This window comes from Larus michahellis, chromosome 3 (assembly GCF_964199755.1).
Source record: "Larus michahellis chromosome 3, bLarMic1.1, whole genome shotgun sequence".
NCBI lineage: Eukaryota > Metazoa > Chordata > Aves > Charadriiformes > Laridae > Larus > Larus michahellis.
In genome coordinates this window covers 24,625,610-24,645,038 of record NC_133898.1, presented here as the reverse complement: position 1 = coordinate 24,645,038, position 19,429 = coordinate 24,625,610, and the positions used below count along the sequence as shown (strand labels likewise).

The 19,429-nt window shown below is 38.4% G+C and overlaps 1 protein-coding gene across 4 annotated transcripts in view; it reads right to left on the bottom strand.

The window, feature by feature from the left end:
* The window catches only part of AFTPH (aftiphilin), a 48,061-nt gene that overhangs the window by 18,494 nt on the left and 10,138 nt on the right, over window positions 1-19,429 (bottom strand). For 3 of the 4 annotated variants that reach the window (XR_012586042.1, XM_074579244.1, XM_074579245.1), the window contains exons 2-6: window positions 15,714-17,511; window positions 4,372-4,523; window positions 3,737-3,863; window positions 3,354-3,410; window positions 893-1,015 (exon numbers count right to left, since the gene is read on the bottom strand). Coding sequence is in view for 3 of the 4 variants with exons in the window: in XM_074579244.1 (XP_074435345.1) it covers window positions 893-1,015; window positions 3,354-3,410; window positions 3,737-3,863; window positions 4,372-4,523; window positions 15,714-17,480 (2,226 nt within the window). In the remaining variant the exon portion in view is untranslated. The remainder of the gene's footprint in view (window positions 1-892; window positions 1,016-3,353; window positions 3,411-3,736; window positions 3,864-4,371; window positions 4,524-15,713; window positions 17,512-19,429) is intronic. The other variant, XM_074579246.1, reaches the window with a different exon arrangement.

The window sequence follows — 19,429 nt, the reverse complement described above, 5'->3', positions numbered from 1 at the left end:
GCTTAGGAAATGTCACCAAACATGTATATTACTATATAAACCAACCTCAGTTCTGAGCCCACTGACATGCTGCTATTCCACAATGAAAAAAAAATAATTTCTCCTCTGGTACAAGCATGTCAGTTAGAGCTCTGCACTCCGGCAGAGCAAAGAGCGCCAAGAATTCTCTACACTCACAAGTACCTAGCATTAAGATTAGGTGTGGCACAAGGATAATTCATTTTGGAATACCTTCAATCAGAGTCACAAACATAGCAGGTAACTAAAGATGCTGGGCAGATTAAACAAGACCTGCACTAAGGAGGGACACAGCTAACACTCTGAATGTGTCGAGTACCACTGCAGTGACTATGAAAATGAAATGTCTCTGTATATCCCATTAGCTAGTTGCCAGCCACACACATTGCAACATACTATGGCATGAAAGTGGTTTTCTAATATTGTAATATGAAAACAACAACAACAAAACAGAATTCATGAACTCAAAAGCTCACTCCTACACTCCTCTGAACTCAGACTCCTACAATAAGCTTCAGAAAAAGCAAAGATGAAAAGTGTTAGCCAGAGGAAGGACAACTGTAAAGTTACATCTAAAATTTGTGGAAGTAACTGTTCACTGTCTTTTAAAGAAAATTGCTGTATAACAGCAGATATCATCAGGACTCTTAAATGCTGGCCACCAACTGCTACAAGTCTTATCATAGGGACTCCCTTCCAGTCACACATGAAAAGTAGATCCAAGAGCAGGACTTCAATCTGACACAAGGAACACCTGTCCTTTACATACAGGTCTCTTTGAACACATCATCTAGATATTTTAAGTATGAAGGAAGAGGCATATTGTTTCCCCTCATTCTTTGTTTTCCTCTCCTTTCCCTTCTCTATTTTTTACCTGGAACTGATCAGATGTACATGTGTTCATCTCTGGTGATACAGGAGGTGTCTGTCCTATTGAAGCTATTTTTTCTGCTGCAGATATTGGTTTCAAAGGTTCCTTGGTAGGCTCTAACATACCCTAAATAAATAAAGAAATACATTAAAAAAAATATCACATGCACACAGACACACACACATATATATTCCAAGAACTGCAGATGCAAAAAAATAGAAAACACACTACTAGGTAGTACTACCCTCAACTAGGGGCTGGGGGGTAACCATACATCTCTGTGACACTTTCAGTGAGGGGGACACAGAAGGAGATGGGGCAGGGGAGAGAATTATCCTGGTTCCTTAGGCCTAAGAAACATTTTAGAGCCAATAACATAAACCTAAGTGCTTAGCTGGAGCTTGCTTTCAACTTTCAATAGTGTAATTTAAGCTGGAGGAAACAGTTACTTGATAAGGTGACATTTCTCCTCCCAATTGTGTGTAGACTACTCCAGAAATATCAAATGTCCCATCAGAAAGGTGAATGTACATTCATTTCATTTCAACAACTACGTAATTCAGAAGAAACAAGTCAAACTATTGGTTTGCAGAATGATACCACGAACAATAATTACTGACAGGGAAACAGATGCATTAAAAAGCATTAAGAAAATAATTAAAACTGCTTTTTTAATTTTAAACAAACAGTTCAAAGCTAAACAGTACTATGAAAAAACGTCTGAAATCCCTGGTGTTCCTGAATAAAACTGAGGGAGAGAAAGAGATCTACAGAAAGACCAAAGTTTGCACTGAGACATGGCAAACCCCCTCGGAAAAATAAAGTATGAGAAAAGAAATCCCCAAGTAAAACCACTGGATTTGCAACTAGCATATTTTAAAATAATTTTAGGAAGTCAGCCACCAACATCAGCTGTCCCACAGATGTTTCTACACCATGTTAGGGGAGCTCAGAATTTAACCACCAGTTAAATCAATTCTTTTGAACAGCAGAGAAACACACAAAGCAGTGTGGCAACAGAAAGCCGCAAGCCACTTTACTCCTGCCATCATCTCTATCCACCTTATAGTGTGCACAAGTGTATAAAAAATTTAGGAGATAATTAATCAGCAACAACAATCCGTTGCAAAAAGTAACTGCACATGCTGTGTACAAACACAGTCTTGCTCACAAATATGTTACAGGATGAAAACAGCAATTGCTATGAGATGTTTTATGTCTCTGTGTCTGAATACCATGCTTACATGCAAAGAAGTGCATGGGCTGACCTTGACGCATCAAGGTCAAAACTAACAGCTCTAGAAACTGACTGTAGAAGTCACTCTACAAAATTAATCTACAGATTAAATTGGCTTAATATATACCAAAGAAAACTGTAATCCTTTAATATTCAGTTTGTGAATTATCATATAAAAGCATATGTGTACGTGTGTTTATATATGTAGGTTTCCAGAAAGAAGAACATATTTGTTCTGCTCAGACTAGCAAAAATGGCATATCCTGTCTTCTGAATGTTTTTACTACCACAGACACTGAACAGAGTCTGAAATGCCAAACAGGAATTAAAGAATATCGGCTTAAGTGAAAACAGTTGATCTTACTGCACCAGGACACTTGAGTTTCCTTCAATGTACAGAAATCTAAATTACGCTTGTTATTTTTTATCTAGCATGGGGCAACACTATACTCGCTATACAATGCTTCTTGTATGCATTAATAGCTTAATATATATGGGTATGCTTTATTAATAAGCCAACGACACTGCAAAGCATTACCAGGCATCTCTCTTGACCTAGGAATATTGAGATGCAATCAAGTAATTAATAAACAGTCTGTCAGAGAAAGAGTTGCACAGAGTAATGCTCAAGAGAGCTGAGAAAGCTTCCTACACACATTTCATGGAATACCATGACTATCTAGCAGTTCTTAACCTTCCTTTGACGCATCTCTTAGTGCCAAGGCTTCCCACAACTGCTGATGTGAACTGATGTTTTGATTAGTTTTGATGTTCCTTTGTCATTTTTGACAACTGTTTAACCATCTAGTTTCTTGTGTCAAGTTTTAGTGGTCATTTTTTACATCTATACCTTATATTTAATCATTAAAATTCAACATGAAGAACTCATTGCTGCATATACATCAATACATTACTTCAATAATTTTTTCTTTTTTAGAAAATGTCTCAAACTGAGCTTGGAGTAGCTAGCCCACCTTATTAGATAAATAGCTTGCTCTATGAAATAAGTAAATTGATTTTTTTTTATTTAAAATAAAGTATCCGCTTGCACACATAATGAAAATTGCGTATTTGATGATTGCTTTCTAGCATTTCAAGTGACACCTACACCACAACAGTACCTACAAAAATATCTTTCAGCATACCTGGCAGTTATCTTTGTTTTATATATTTCATTGTATAACGTTGTTGGAACTATAACAAAAAAATAACACTAAAAAAGCTTACCAGTCCTGCTGCATACATGGGTACTATAACAGGCTGTTTCTTGTTGCCTGTAAAGAGCTGATAAAACAACAACAAAAAAAAATTTACTTAAGAGTTTCTGTGTCAGTGATGATAATATTTTTTTCAATGTTACATAACTTGTAAGAGAATAATATCAGAGAATAAATACTATGTTAAATGTAACACCGTGGTTAAAAACTAATGCAACTTTTAATATTAACAGGGCTTATAAAAATTAAGTTGTCAGATGGTCTGTCATGAAAAGCCACATTTTGTGCAGCTATGCAATTAAGAGACAAGCATTCACACAGAAGGACTTCCACCTGATTCTACATTTAAAGCAGCTCCATTATTTAGAAAGCAAGTTTTATTGACAGACTCACAATATTTCTTGTGTCGATTCCCAAGGAGCACAAAAGCTTTTTGTTGCTGTGGGAGCCACCCCACTGGTATCTCAGTCCATATGCATCATGGATATCCTGCAGCTCTGTCCACACGTCCATCACTTCCCTATACAACCCATCATAAATCAAGTTATCAACGGGAAAAACAGCTTAGCAGCCTTGAATAGTTATTCTAGTTTTTAATGCAAGCGACTTATTATATGTTCCAATTAAACTTACACCCAAGCACAACACACGGGGAACTAAAACTGCACAGTGTTCCCAGAACAATTATAGTTCACACTTATTATTGGAAAATGATGTCCACAGCAGACAGGACGTGGTCATCACAGGAATAAATATAGCAATTTATATCAAGTCTAACTAAGAAGACATATTCTGATTAACTCAGAGACATCACTTAGAAGAAGATGATATGCTGCTAAGTTTATACGCTGAAATACTCTTGGTATATGCAGTCACTGAAAACAAGCATTCAGCTAGATAGCTAACTTTTACTCCTTAGTTTTTAAAAATGCTTGAAGCAAACAACTCATTTTGAATTACTGCTATATGTTTTAAGTTCCAAAGACGACACGTTTCTACTTCAAGTTTGTTGCATTGTGGCTTCTTACCCAGTATTTGCTAAAGTCTCCTCAGTTGTCACCTGCTTGTCACCTGCTTCCAACAAATGATTCAAGGAACTTATTTCTTCTTCAATTTCAAGAACAGGCATGGAAGGAAAACAGACTTCAAATATTCGTTCCAGACGACTTAGCAATGTTGTCTATATCAAAGAGAAAAATTCTTATGTCAAGTTTTGTTAACTGCTTTGAAATTATAAAAATAAGTGAAAATGGAAAACGATACGTAGTTGATACAAAGTTTCACTTACCACAAAATCTATAACTGCCAGAGGATCACAATATTTTTTTTATAAGCACCAAATACAGCCTGCTAGCTACTGAGAAACAGGAAGGATCTTGCCCTCTGCGAGGTGAGTCTTACAGAAGAGTTCAGAATAGTTCTTATCAGACTCACTCTTTGTTATAAATTAGCAGAAAAGACACACAATGAGTATAAAGCTACATTTACTTAAAAATGTCTTAAAGTCTCCAATTCTACACGTCCTAAGGGTTTTACTGAACACATTTTTTCAGCAAGCTTGGTATTCAACATTATCTGAAATATGAACCAAGACCAGTATCATCTCACTTAATGATAATGCACTTCAATCCAAACTTCCCAAACTTCAGACATAACATTTATTCATGAGACAGCTTGACTTCTCACAAGATGTATGCAATTAAAAGTCTCACAAAACTCAGCCTGATGTGCAACAAGCTCACGGTGTGATCATAACACTGAAAATGCTAAGGAAAAACTATTTATAGTCCAAAGATGGCACATTTCCTAAAAACTGTTAGTATCAATGACTCAGACGTAGGATCATCCCCAGTTTCATTTGCTACAGTTCACATGAAAGTCAGGTATAATGCTGAAGAGCCATGACTAAGGCATTTAAACGTATTGTTTGTCAAAAAGTATTTGTAAGATTGGTTTTGTACTTCTCCAGACCAAAAAACTAAAGAAGAAAATGAATACCTTAATGCCTTACTTTCTTGCCCTAAAACCTATGTGTATTTTCATACATTAGAGTCTGTTTAATTTAAAGAAAATTACTTTCCTCCAAGCAATTTCCCTTTCCTGCCTTTCACAATTCAGACAGTTGATGCTGAATGCTGTGATCCTGCAGGGGTTAAAAGCCAACCTTGGGAATGTTTCTATCCTTGCCAAATAACAAAAAAATCCCCACTCAGTTTTATTGTGGCTGCATAAGAAGCCAGCTAGATAGCAACACAGTTTGCATAACCACAACTTTATCAATGTTACTCTTGTCTGACCTTCTTTCTGCTGCCTTACATTACAAGCTTGCAACAAGAGTATGTAAATAAAATAGAAGTTTTGCGGGAGGCCTACGGATCTATATTCCGGGGTTTTGAGAGACTAGGCAGGATTTCCTGCTTCTCAAAGGAGTTGCAACCGTGTCTTGATGCTGCCATCACTTCAGTGTCCCTTGGGAGAAAGGAAACTCCAGCATCTGAGGAAGGCAGACAAGGTTCTTAAGTTCCATAAGGCAGCAAATGTCTCCTGCTTTTTTTCCTCCTCCAGTGCCATGATCACTGCTGTTGGGTAGGGTAAGGTCTCAGCAATATAAAGAGCATATATTGGTACTAATGGTTTCCAGGCATTTCGGTTCCACAGCATGCACTGGAGAATGCTCTGATTCTTGCTGCTTGGGCCTCGGCAGCTGGATTTAGTATTAAAAATACTAAATAAAAATAAAAAAATACACCCAACTCTCAAACTACCTCCTGCCCCCACAAAAAGAACAAAAAAATCCCCCCCCCTTTTTTTTTTTTGGACAAACTTAGTATGCTTTCTTCTTTTTAAGTTGTTCCCTTACATTTCTACCTCTTCTCTCTGTTATATTTACACATAGCCACAGAATTTCAATTTTATTATAGCTCTGTGAACTGTCTCAGACATCAGATGTACCACTGCCATGGAATATATTTCCCCCCCCAAGTTCAATGCGTTAACAACAGGTAATCAACAATCTCTTAACATTAATGAAAAAGTACCAATCGCAAGGTATGATCATAAAAATGAAATCAAAGCCTTTTTTTTCCCAATATACTTGTTTTTAACAGCAGCACCCAAATTTCTCTCCTTGATAGGGGAAGGAGACGCCAGCCCATCACAAAAGGAGCACTTCTATCTCTCCAGTTTGGGAGTTCCACAACAGCCACCCTCCAACGCTCTGCTGCACTGCTGGGCGGCACCCAGCAGCTCCAAAAACCGCTTTTCTACTGGAGAAATAGAAAAGAAACCGAGTAGGCAAAAATGCCACAGCGTCTGCTAGCATAGCTATGCCAGCAGAGCCCTCCTGTGGAGATGCAGTATATTCCAGGAGCAAAACTGAATTTACAAACCTAATCCTCAGACAGAGATATTTTTTTTTGTTACAACTGAAATGATTTAAGGTTCAGAGAAGCAAGGCTGGTAGGTGGCAGTTCCATATTTTAGTTAGACCAACTGATACAGCTGGGACAAACCTTTATGCACCAGAGTATCTGCTTCACAATTATAATCGTTATCTACAACATTTCTCATTTGAATTTTTATCTGAAAATTTGGCTTGTCTCAGTTAAGGAAACCACTGACCACGTACATCAGAAACACGGTACAGGAAACGTAACACAGAGGCAAACACCACGTTTATCAGTCAGGATGATGAGTCGGGAACTGGGAACAAAGTCTGTTCAGTTTATTCTCCACATTCAACCACTAACTGCAAAAAGCAGGAAAATGAACTTGCTTAAAACATCAGCTCTTCAGTTTTGCTACCTGTGAAAGAAATGCCTGACAAGGACAGGCACCAGGTTCAGTTATTTGCAAAGCATAATGTCAAAATGCCATAGCAGTTATACTCTCAAAGGATCTGAATTACACAACATACCTGACTCTCACTTTTTTTTCTTTTCCTCTTCATTACCTCTCTGATATACTCTGACCATAATGAGTCATTTTCTACAGTACATAATTTTCCTTCTAATCATCTCTTAATGCCCAATCATTTTGGACATACAGTAAATTACAATACTTGTCACATTACCTGTAGGCTGTTTTGTGTTTGTTGACCAGAACTAAGACACTAATTTACCTTTTTAGGAAGTAAAACTAAACAGCATTCCAGATTAAAGCCTGACGTTTCAGCATACAAAAGCACACTGTACTTAAGTTTTAAAACTTAATTTTGCCTACAGTATATCACTTGCCCTTATCGTACATGAACAGGTGATGCTTCATTTCTGTAATACAGCAAGAATACATATTCCCAGTGAAAAGGAAGAGGCAGACGAAAGGCACTGCATCATGAAAACAGCAAGGCATCATGTTTCTTGAAAAGGATCAACATTTGAGAACATGCTAGTGACTAAGAATATGCTTCCTTAGGTAATGAAAGAATTAACAGAAAGTCTCTAGGAACCAAGCAGCATCTCAGTCAGCACCCAATTTCAAATTTGAGCTCAAGAATTGTGCCAAAATTTCAGGAACAGTTTAATTATAGCATTCTTTACACTTCCTTTCGTCTTTTCTAAATTTCCAGAAATGCTCAGCCCTTATTTATATACGATAGAGAACAACGGTTTCCATAGCAAACCACAGCAATTAATTCAGTGTGTACAAACGGACACAGGGACAAACGTACGGACACAGGGACAAACGTACAAACACACAGCTCCTGGGCAGTGGCAATGTCCCCAAAGGAAGCAGTTGAACTTGTTCTTCTAATTGGTAATGAAATCCTGCGGTCACAGCTCCCAGGTATAAAGGGCATTACCAAGATTTTTAAATTAGTGGAAGTGTCCGTCTTCTACAAACCTCAATCTATTGTTCGTACAAAACAGACTGTAAAAAAAATATTACTTCTGTCATAAACAGTAACACTACTGCATCTTTCAGGGTGAAAAATCCTGAAAAAAAAAAAAAGGGAAAAAGAAAACAAGAACTTTTCTCCACTTTTGATGTCACTAAAAGCATTTGATACCCAAGTGTTCTCCACTGCCATTTGACAAGAGTAATTCTTGGGGGCACTCACTGAAGATGTGAATGAAGGCTACAGCTGCCATTCCAAAAATTAACAGTGATTCTCCAAACAGTGACAAACTCAAAGCCCCATAGTTTCTGTGACTGCATGTTTTGGGTAAACACTTAAGATATATGGTAATCACCACCTGAAATAATCCAAATATGAGAGATGTAACAGACTTTCAAGTGAGACTGATAAATTCTAATCCTGTGGTTATCTCCTTGGCAGTTAAATAGAGGGCAAGATCCAGCCCTCAGACCTGAAAGGCCAAAATACTTGGTTTACAGAATTTGTTTTTCCTCCTTTTCTCCACCGCAAGACTATAGAACCTATGAACTCCTTCAAGACAGCAAATCTACATTGGCTACCAGGAACACTAAATCCTCCCCAGCTGCCTCCACCTGAACTCAACAGCGACAGGTCACTGCCTTTCTTCAGAGCTATGAAAAGAGGAGATACTAAAACTTGCCATAAAGACAACATATTTGGGCCACACTACAGAAGCAGTTGATACGAATTGCAGGTTTCACTGTAGCACTGCTGTAATGCTTCTTTGGGTGAAGTTTCAGGGAACTCTGTGTACGAGGGGGTGTAAAAAAAACCAACCCAACAGTCATCTTGCTTCTCTCCACTGTCCCCACCACACATGAGCTGCGGAGCAGACACAAGAGCTCACCCAGTGAGCTTCTCCTCAGGCTGGAAGCTGAAGAGTGGAGTAGCATTTTGTCCCTCCTTCCTCCCCACTCTCCATGGGAGGGGACAACCCTATTTCTCAACACAATGCCTCATTTTCCCCACTGATGCTTACAGCTCACGGCATCTCTGCTCTGGCAGCTTTCAGAGGTGCTTTAAGAAGGGGAAAGACTCGAAAGCAGAGCACATTTTCAGCCCTCCTTTTCCTGCTGCCAGGAAAAAGGGCTATGGAGGAAGCATCACTCAAGCTCTGGGATGTTTGCATCTATCAAACTCAAAACTGGAAGACCTAAGAATAAATAAAACCAGTGTAATAGTTAAATTAGTGAGAGTATTTGGACATTCAAGTCTTATCTGATAGAAAAACATATGAAAGGAGACAGAAATGAGCATATGAAGGATCCAAGATGCTAGATGTATAATTTAGGAAAGGAATAAAGTCCATATGGACATGATTGGTTTCTAGTTAGAATTCAGAAGCTGAATGAAGGCTCTCAAAAAAACAGCAGAACAAAGCTCAGGGACCAGAAGCCAAGAAAAGAAACTGATTAACTAGAGATTTTTTTATTATTATTTATTTATTTTAAATCATGAACCCACTGCTCTGGAGCGTGCCTAGCGCAGGTCTTTATGACCATTTAACAAAGTAGAGCAGAGATTAAATGAGAAACCCCCTTTGCTGCATTTTCTAACAACCAAACCATATTTTCCAGCAACACATTTGCCTGTGAGGAGCTAAGTCACCATATGCTTTCTGTACCGTCACCATAGGTGTGTGTGCAGGGGGTTGGGTGGTTTGTTTTGGTTTTGTGTTTTGGTGTTTGTTTGGTTTTTTTTTTTTTGGGGGGGGGGAGTTGGGTTCTGTTAGGTTTTGGGGACTAGTTTGTTTTTTGGTTTGGTTTTTTTAAGAGCTAAACTACATGATATTAACACAGGGGGAGCTGAGAAACTGATTTCAATGGATGCAACTCACCCTGGGGAACACACCCCTCAGCTTCAGTGGGTCTCAACATCTTTTGGGCTCAAGCATTGAACACAGCTGAACAGTTAACAATAGTAGCAGTAAACAACGGTAAACAAACAAATCACTAAGTTCCTAGTTAAATGGGAGCAGCTTTTTTTCTTTATGGACTGCTTAAACTAAGAATCAATTTCCCTTCCACATAGCAAAAATGTCTTTCTTTCTCTGCTGTGCAGGCTCTGCTCAGCAAAGAGAACACCTTCTCAAAAATAATGAGAGAAGAACTGCAGGCAGAAAAACCCTGAAGTGAAAAAAAAAAAAAAAAGAAGCAATGCCTACAAGAACGCTGGTTTAACTTCTCATGATTCAAATGTGATGGCTTTTCTCCGCACCCGCCCCCAAAAAGCAGATAAATTTAAGATGGAGCTATATGTTTCTTAGAGGTAAAAACCAGAATTATTAAATTTTTATTACCACAGGTAATTTATAATAGAAACACTGGTCCTAAACTGAGATTTACAAGCCAGGAAGAGGATGCCACAAGAGCTAAAAAAAACCACCTCACCAACACAAAATGAAGAGTAAGATTTTTATTACATAATTTAAAGAACTAAAGAAGGCAAGGATAGTCCTCAATATCCCAAAAACATTTTTAAACAGTAACTGTAAAGGCCTTGAGCTCAACTGCAAAGGAAATCTGAAAATTTAGTAGCTTGAGAAAGAAGAATAATACTTCTCTGCTCTTTTTACTACTTGATATAAGAGAGTTATAAACTGTAGGGAAGTTCAGTGTAGAAACATGAAGCTGTCTCCCTCCTTCTTGCTGGAAGGCTTGCACACTTATTCTCCCTCAGCTGAAGAATGTACGATATCTTGCATCTTCCATGAGGGCAAAGTAAAGTTTAACAGCTATTTATATCTAGACTACACAAAGATTACCTCCCATTTCGGTTGGACATGTTACTATTATTTAGAGGTGGTGTACTAACTCTCCAGTCAGGCTCTGAAAATTAGTATAGTGGACAAAACTTATGTGTAGAAGATGGAAGACGATTTTGATCTCTGGTATATAAACAGAAATGCTAAAACAACCCCCTCCCAAACTATTTTCTTTTGTAAGATCCCCTTAACCAGCCTGTTCTGAAATACAATATTTCTGAAATACAATGTTTCTGAAGTTTTGAACATTTTGAAATACAATGTTTCTGAAATACCCCAATTATGGGCTACTAATAATGGTATGGGTTTTACTGTAATTTAGCTGCACATACTTAAGAACTGTGCTATGGACTTAAAAAACCCCAACCTTTCCAGACAGATATATTTACACTGCAAGTTGTTACCCAACTGTCTGAACTTAATTTAGCCAACACTATCTTCATTTATCTTAGTGAACTGGGAGGCTGAAGTCTTTACGGTCATAATTACTTTTTTCCAAGAGGATGACTTCATTCATCGCCGAAGACAAAGTACTCTCCAAGTGACAGGGTTTTCTTTGTCTTGATGCATACTTGTGGCTTAGTAACTGTACATCACCCACACTGTATGATTAATCTGAAGAGGTAGAGCCCACATGCACAGGCTCTCTAATAAGCAGAAAATTTAAATCCCATGTTGAGGACTGTTCAGGCTTCCCTTCCTCACTTTCCAGTATTTGTTAATTTGTAAGACTTTTGGCCTTACAATCAAGCCGCTATCCATCTCCTCCTCCTCCTCTAGAGATGCCTTTACTTCTTGAACACAGCTAGGCACAGCCGTATTACCCACCTACGTGATTACCATTGGTAACAACTGCTCTTGTGCTTTGCTGCCTAAGTCCTATGTATATTCCTAATGCACAATACAGCAGAGTAACCCCCTCAGCTGACTAATGTTCAACACTATCTCACAGGAATAGCAGTGCTACGAGCCTTATATTCCTTATAAACATAACTTATTTGTGTGTTATGTCACCACGTAAAGGGGATTAATGCATAAGGCACAGTGCAGGTTCACTCAAAACTTGTCAGATCAAAGAGTTCACCCACCACCACATCCTAAATCAGTTTTAGTGAACACGAAGGCACATCTATATCTAATGCAAACCTGCAGCTATACTGAAACTAACTACTATGTATTTTTCAGCTGAAACAGACATTAAATAATTAAGGTATACTGTAGTATTAATATGGGTTCAAATAACAATTTGTGTACCTGTGCCCCTCAGCCTTTGAGGCTGGAACCTTTTCTAAGGGGTTACAAATTCTTTCAGTAGTTGTAACTGAATATCATATACCATGTCCTTTTTCTTCCTTCCTCCACTCAACACCACTGAATAGAAGAGGTCAGCATCTTACAAATCCTACATTTCAGATCATATGCAGGATTCAGAGAGCCTAAGACCAAAGGCAAAGGAGAAAAGACATAATGATCTTTTTGCCACTACATGTCACTGTATCAGGTCATTTCTGTGACCTTTTACCTCTTTCTTCTTTCATAGTCTATATTTTGTAAGAAAAAAAATGGATTCATTAGTTGAATTCTATAAGAGTCTAATTTTTAATTAAACATTATACCAAATCCACAATCTTTAAAACAGTTTGCCTGACTGTTTACAGTTTATATTATGATCAAGATCACATTCAGAAAGCACAAAATTTTGCTGCTGCCTCCATATCCAGAATACACAAACTAAGGAAACAGAAAGGAAAATATACAGAGACCATTGGCAGGGGAATTTGAGCAACTGGTAAATAACTTTCACGCTGCATTCTGGATGGACGAAAATTGCCATATATGTAATTGCCACATTTAAACAGTAGTGCTGCTGGCTAAGTATAGAAAAGCAGAAATCTGCAGAGTAAAGAATTACATTAGGGTCATTCTGTTTATACACCATTCGAAATTATTTCATTACCACATTACAGTGACTCCCCTAGTCTCAACATTACAGATCAAGTGTACACAGTATCTTGTAAATGATCCCAGTTCACCTTTAGCCTATGCTGAGGTCTCAGTTTTCACACTTAAGTGTCTAACAGACACAGTATTTCTCTCTTGCACCGCCTGCTCACTTTAAGTTGCTACAGCGACTGTTTTTTAGATCTGCCAGCAATACATTGATGCAAGCGGCCTACTCCTCCTTACCCTTTTTTGGTCAGGGTAACAAAAAACTTTGTCCACTTACCTCTCCCTAGCTTTATTTTGCATGCAAGTGTTTCTGCTTTTGCCTCAAACAGCTCCAGAACTCAGCTTTAATACATGGTAAACAGAAGATCAGCAAATACTTTAAAATGCTGTATTTTGTGGTTTGACCTCAGTGACATCATCTTAATTGAAAGTAAGGAAGCCAATAAAAATCTGAGTTTAATGTTACTAAGATTCTGCTCTCAAAGTACTGGGACTCTCTGCTGGCTCATGTTGACTCAACTAATCTCAATGTTTCTAACTGCAATTTACTGCACTGTGGCTCAATGGATTAAGAACAGAATTACTACTTAACATTGAAACAAAGTTTTTTTTTTAAATATAAAAAGGTTTCAATAGATCCTTCCAGAACTTAAACCACTTACAGAATATGAAGTGAGTTTTGAAAATGCGTAACTATTGTTTTAAGAGTTAGCTGAAAAAAAATAATAATGTAGCAACTAACAGTCATTGCAAGGCTAAGGAAATTATTGCAACAGAGAAAACATATCCAGCTTAACTTCCTCTACAGCTTATTTGTGTAAAACATTCTTTGAGTTGTACTTCCTCACTGGCAGGGGAGGCAGAACATCACTTTATATACAAACAGTCAAAACTGGCTGTAGCATCAAGACAAGGAATAAAAAAAATATGTTTTAAATCTTAAAACTTGCTTTACGATCTAAGCAAACTACCGTATGACTTAATGACAGATCACTGAAGAACTCCATTGTAACTTGGCTGTTATGTTTTGTTCAGGCAGAATTATGGGAGGGGAAAAAAAATAATTACAGAACTTCTGAATGTTCTGCTTTTATAAACATCTACATTCAGAATTGTTTTTTATTGAAACACCATCATAAAATTATGGAAAATTCTAAGCAAAAATAAATGTCTGAAACCTTCAGACTATCAATTAGCAGCACGATTAACTAGAAAAATGGATGACTTACTAGAATCACCTCCCCACCCCATTTCTTTGTCAGATTCTTTCAAGTGGCAACAGGAACAGTTTAGATTAATTGCACTAATGACCTTAATACTCTCCAATTTCATGGGTGAGTGACCAACAGAACAGGTAACAATAGATTCGTGCTTTCAGCTTGAGAAACAGACCCATGCATTCAGGTGATGATGAGCAAGGTTTTGCATAGGCACAAAAATGCACCTGCAGGTTCACTTCCGAGTCTTTTTTTGGGTCATAAAGCCAGTTTGAAATTTGACATGTTAATCACTGCACAAAACAGTAAGAAGCATGTGTCAGGAGCTGAGGCTCACACCTTTTAATGTGACAAGAAATCAGAGCTGAGCCCCGAAAGCTCCATTCCATTTGCTGACACATGCAAAGCTCCAGCTGGCACAACTTTCTTCTGAAAAGCCATTTCACCTGTCACTGGTAGGAAATGAAAAGAGGGAGGGCTGTCACCAAGCCTACACAAGGTCCTGGAAGAAAGAATTTACCTCATTTCCTTAGACTGACAGAGAAGATCCAAACCTTTTAGACACATGTTACTACTAATACCCTTTATTGCTGGTGTTGTTGCACATTTCAAAAAGACAGAGCATATTCTGAACTATTTACATGGGATGACATGATTAAAAAGCAGCAGTGAAGAGAATTTAAAAATCAATTTGTTGCTCTGAATCTTCTAAAAGTAGTATTAAAAATTATCTATGTATAAACAGGCACATATCTCAAAGATGACTGGTGAGAAGACTTTGGAAGGAATTGATTAAGAATTAACACATACTTAGCCACTAAAGTAGAAACACTAGGGTGTGGGGGTAAAAAAGTAAACCTATCTGCTTCACCCTCCCCAAAACTCCAGATTAGAACTAGCATTAGCTTTAAGAAATCACAGTGCTATTTTTGTGATGCTGCTATAACGTGGAGCTTCCCACAATTAATGTATAACTGAGACTTATTTTTAAATAACTTTTAAATGGTTAACTTCCCAGGAGTTGGAATACCAGGGACAGAACTTTATCATGCTCTCTGCTCTAAGCAAATGAGTGCAGCGAGTTACAAGTTGTCATCACTTTAAATCAGATTTTGAAAACACGAGAGAGAATGATCGTGAAACGTTCTGGGAACCAGTAATCTCAGCTTCCAGTCACACCACTATTTTATGAAAAGGCAACATCAGAGTGCCCGCCCCCCGCAAAAGGCAGTAAACTATGAAGCAAAGGAAGAATTATCACAGACACTGAGATGTTTGATGGCTCATTCCTTTGATCAGTTTATGTAAAGGACTGCATATAATCATCAAAACATACAAGTTTTGCATACAAGTTCCGGCATACCCCACTCATTTTTTTACGGGAAATAGCACTACAAAAGATACAAGATGCAAAGACAGCATACAATTTCACACCAGCCCGTCTCACCCACAAGACAAACAAAGACTAGCCAAACATTTGTTGTATGCAGAAGCAGGAACCAGGAAGAAGTGTATGCACAACAGCAGAACAAGACTGAATGAGATCAAGAACATCCTTACCTGAACTGAAAGTGCTGGCTCTTGAGATTGCTTACTGGTAGTTCCTTGGAAAGATGCTAAAGCAAAACTGTCAGTCTTGTGTAATACTGGACCATCAATCCTGGCAGACACGTCTGTCCTATGTGACTGCCACGTCTCTTTTCTGTGATGAGATTCACCAGCTTGCTCGTCTCCAAAGGCAGCCCAAGAACAGCTGTCTTTTTGTTCATCTTCAAAAGCATTCCAGTCTGTAGCCTGGTTACAACCTGCTGAACTGAAGTCCGCAAAGTCATCAGAGTCCTGAAAAGCAACACTATCATCTTGAGGTTTTGGCACTGAATCAAAGTCTCCAAATTCACTATCATCACCATTTTCTACCTCAGTAGTATGCTCAAAGTCTAAGCATGAAGTTTTACTGGTAGTAACACATTCTAAAGTGTCATCAGTCTGATTTACTTCAGCTTGATCTAACCTTGCTGGCTGCTGAGAAACAGTACTTGTGTCCCTGAATTCACCAAATTCATCATTAGGTTCGCTAATATGTGCGGGATGTTCAGAAGCTCCTTCTGAATCTAGGGCATTTATTGATTCTTGAGCATTAATGAAGTTGGGAGATGCACTGCTGACTGAACCAAAATCACCAAAATCATCATGCGCATCACTGCAAGCTACAACTTCAGTACTACTTGCACCATTCTTAAGATCTTCAGAATCGCCCAATTTTTCTCCTGCAAGACAGCTTAGGCTTTGGATTTTTTCAACCTTGATGTCCTCTGTTCCCGAAGAGTCATCAGGCCTAGCAAAATTTTTGCCATTCTCTACACCATGTTGTCTTCTCCTCCCACTGCGTTCTCCATTTTCAGTAGTGCATATTGAACTTCCAGTTGTCTGAGATGTACTAGAAATCGCAAATTCATTATCTTCCAGTGCTGAGGGACCCTGTTCACAACTGATTTCTGAAAGGCGAACCTCTTCTTCAATAAGAGTTACTCTGTTTATCCTGTTGTTCTCCTGAATGCTCAGAGAGTCTCTTTTATTAAGAACACTGCATGTTGTGGGTCCTGTTCCCGCTAAATGGATTGGGGTTTTGTTTGAGAACGTAGCAAAATCTGCAAAGTCTTCACCTGAGCTAGGCATTGAGTTCAAATTTTGCTCAGTACTATGGACGCTAACAGTTTTCAGTCCCTTTGAGTCACTGATACTGTCTAGATCTTCTGTTCCCTGAGGATTTACAGGGTCCGACGCTGCAAATCCGTTTGTTAGAATCTCTAGACATGGAAGTTTCTCACCATTACAAGCATCTATTTGCTCATCCTGGCTCTCAACTGCTATACTAGTTCTAACCACACGAGAAGAAAAACCCTCTGATTTCCCAGTGTTGTCTCTTTGTTCCCCTCTTTTGTTTATTTCTTCTAAAGCAGTACCTGAAGTTCTAAACTTAGATTTTTCTTGGCTGGTACTAGTAGCCGACATATCAGAAAGTTCCTTACTAAGAGTAGGAAGCTCTGCAAGGCAGTCTTTATCTTTAACATTTTTGACAGATGTGAAAGTTGCAATGCTAGCTACATTGTCAGAATAATCATGAAGTGGGATGAAATGATTTGTGGGTATAAACTCTTCCTTTGGATGACCATAGTCCGGTGTATCAAAATCAGCAAAAGCTACACCAGCAGTGCTTACACCAGAAAATCCTCCAAATTCTCCAAATTCATCATCTTCATCATCATCGGCTCCATTGTCCAGTGGTGGAGGGGATGAGGAGTACATTCGAATAATATCTGGTTCCATTGTTTAGTTCCACTTCAAAGTTAATGTATTTCTGTAATAGGGAAAAAAAGAGAAGTTTATTAGAATTTGGCTAGCTTTTGTCATCTCATACGTTTTGTTTTTACTGTGAAAGAAACATTCCCCATACCCATTTTCTAACCAATTCTTTTGTTTTAGAAGTCACAGAGAATCTACTGGGGACAGTTCAAGTCTCTTGTAAACTACTACATGATCATCTTCTCAGCATTCAGTGCTGAAATGCCAGAACACAAAACATATCTGTCTTAAGCTGTTGTGCAATACGCTGATGCGACTAAGCTCAGTTTTAACCCCTTGGTTCTCTACCTCCCATCACCAGCAATTCATAAAATAGCCAACGATCCTGGTCCGTCTTTTGCCCCACTCAGGTCATTGACTGTGTGACAGTAATTAAGCCACTTAATGGACTATACCACAACAATCATGTATGTAAGGCACCTTCAGTAGCGTCAAAGATTTCAAAAGATGTTTCCATAACCTTTGAAACTGTGAAGGAGTGGAGGAAGGAACTGCTGTTATAATCATAGAATCGCCTAGGTTGGAAGGGACCTAAGAGATCATTGAGTCCAACCATTAACCTAGCACTGCCAAAACCACCACTAACCCATGTCCCTCAGCACCACATCTACCTGTCTTTTAAATACCTCCAGGGATGGTCATTCAACCATGTCCCTGTGCAGCCTGTTCCAATGCTTGATAACCCTTTTGGTGAAGAAATGTTTCCTAATATCCAATCTAAACCTCCCCTGTGGCAACTTGAAGCCATTTCCTCTTGTCCTATTGCGTGTTAACCACTAGCTAGGATCCACTGCCCTGCTGTTTAAGTTTCTCTCTACCAATTCATGGGTCTCTGTTAGGTCTCCCTGTTGTTTGGATTTCATAACTGTGAGCCAACACGCTGTCTCCACAGCTGCTGCCATGTATTACAAACTGCCAGTTGGAAAAAAACATTATAAACATCAGCAAAGCCTAGAGCAAAACAAACTTCTTCAACAAAGCTTATTCTCAAAAGCAGAATGGAGCAAGATTATCCATAAAATATTTAAATGCAAATCACTAAATCGGGGGGGGGGCGGGTAGAAAAGAGAAGAAAGTAGTCCCATGGCCTAGATAGAAACAGATTAAGGACTCTGTCTTAACATTGCAAGCCATTACAGCAACAGCAAGGTACAGATGGAAAATTTTCTGTCCTAAAGAATGATTTTGATTTTTTTCAATATCGTGTGTGATTAATGAAGCAGTAACTACTACTATTTACAGATTCACAATTGTACACATCACTTCACTAGTTCATAGCTTAAAGCCAGAGCTACAACCAAGTTTCCATTTCCAATGACACTTGTCATGAATAAATTGTAACAACATACTAAGCATTATCTACAGAGAGCTGAAACAACCTATACATATTAGCAAATATTCGAATTTCTAACCTGCAGAATAAGTGCAGACTTTACAATACTAGTTCTGAAACACAGATAAAACATGATCCTTAATTCCAACAGCTTTAGCAAAGGACTTTGTACAGGCACCTAAACAGCAGCACACAAAGGGTATAGTAACAACAAGCTCTGCAGTTCTTCTCAAGCATGACATGCCACAGCGATTGAGCCAAACAACTCTTGGTATTTGCCAGGAAGGTCTGGTATCTTTAAGGTGACTAACATAGCTACAATTTTTTGTAAAAAGGTTATTTTGCAGTTACAAAAGAACATCATGCTTATCAGATGAAAACATGAAGTAATTTGTAACATCACATGCAAACTGAAGAAGACTGCAAAAGAATTTTGTTTAGAATAAAGAGTAAGTTGTCAACAAGCTCCCACATACGCTTACTCAGCACCAGCTGCTTAAGAAGGTATTTGAGAGAAGAGCTTCACACTCTTATCTCAGAGGCCTCATCTCTCAAGCGCACTCTCCCTTTTACATCAAGG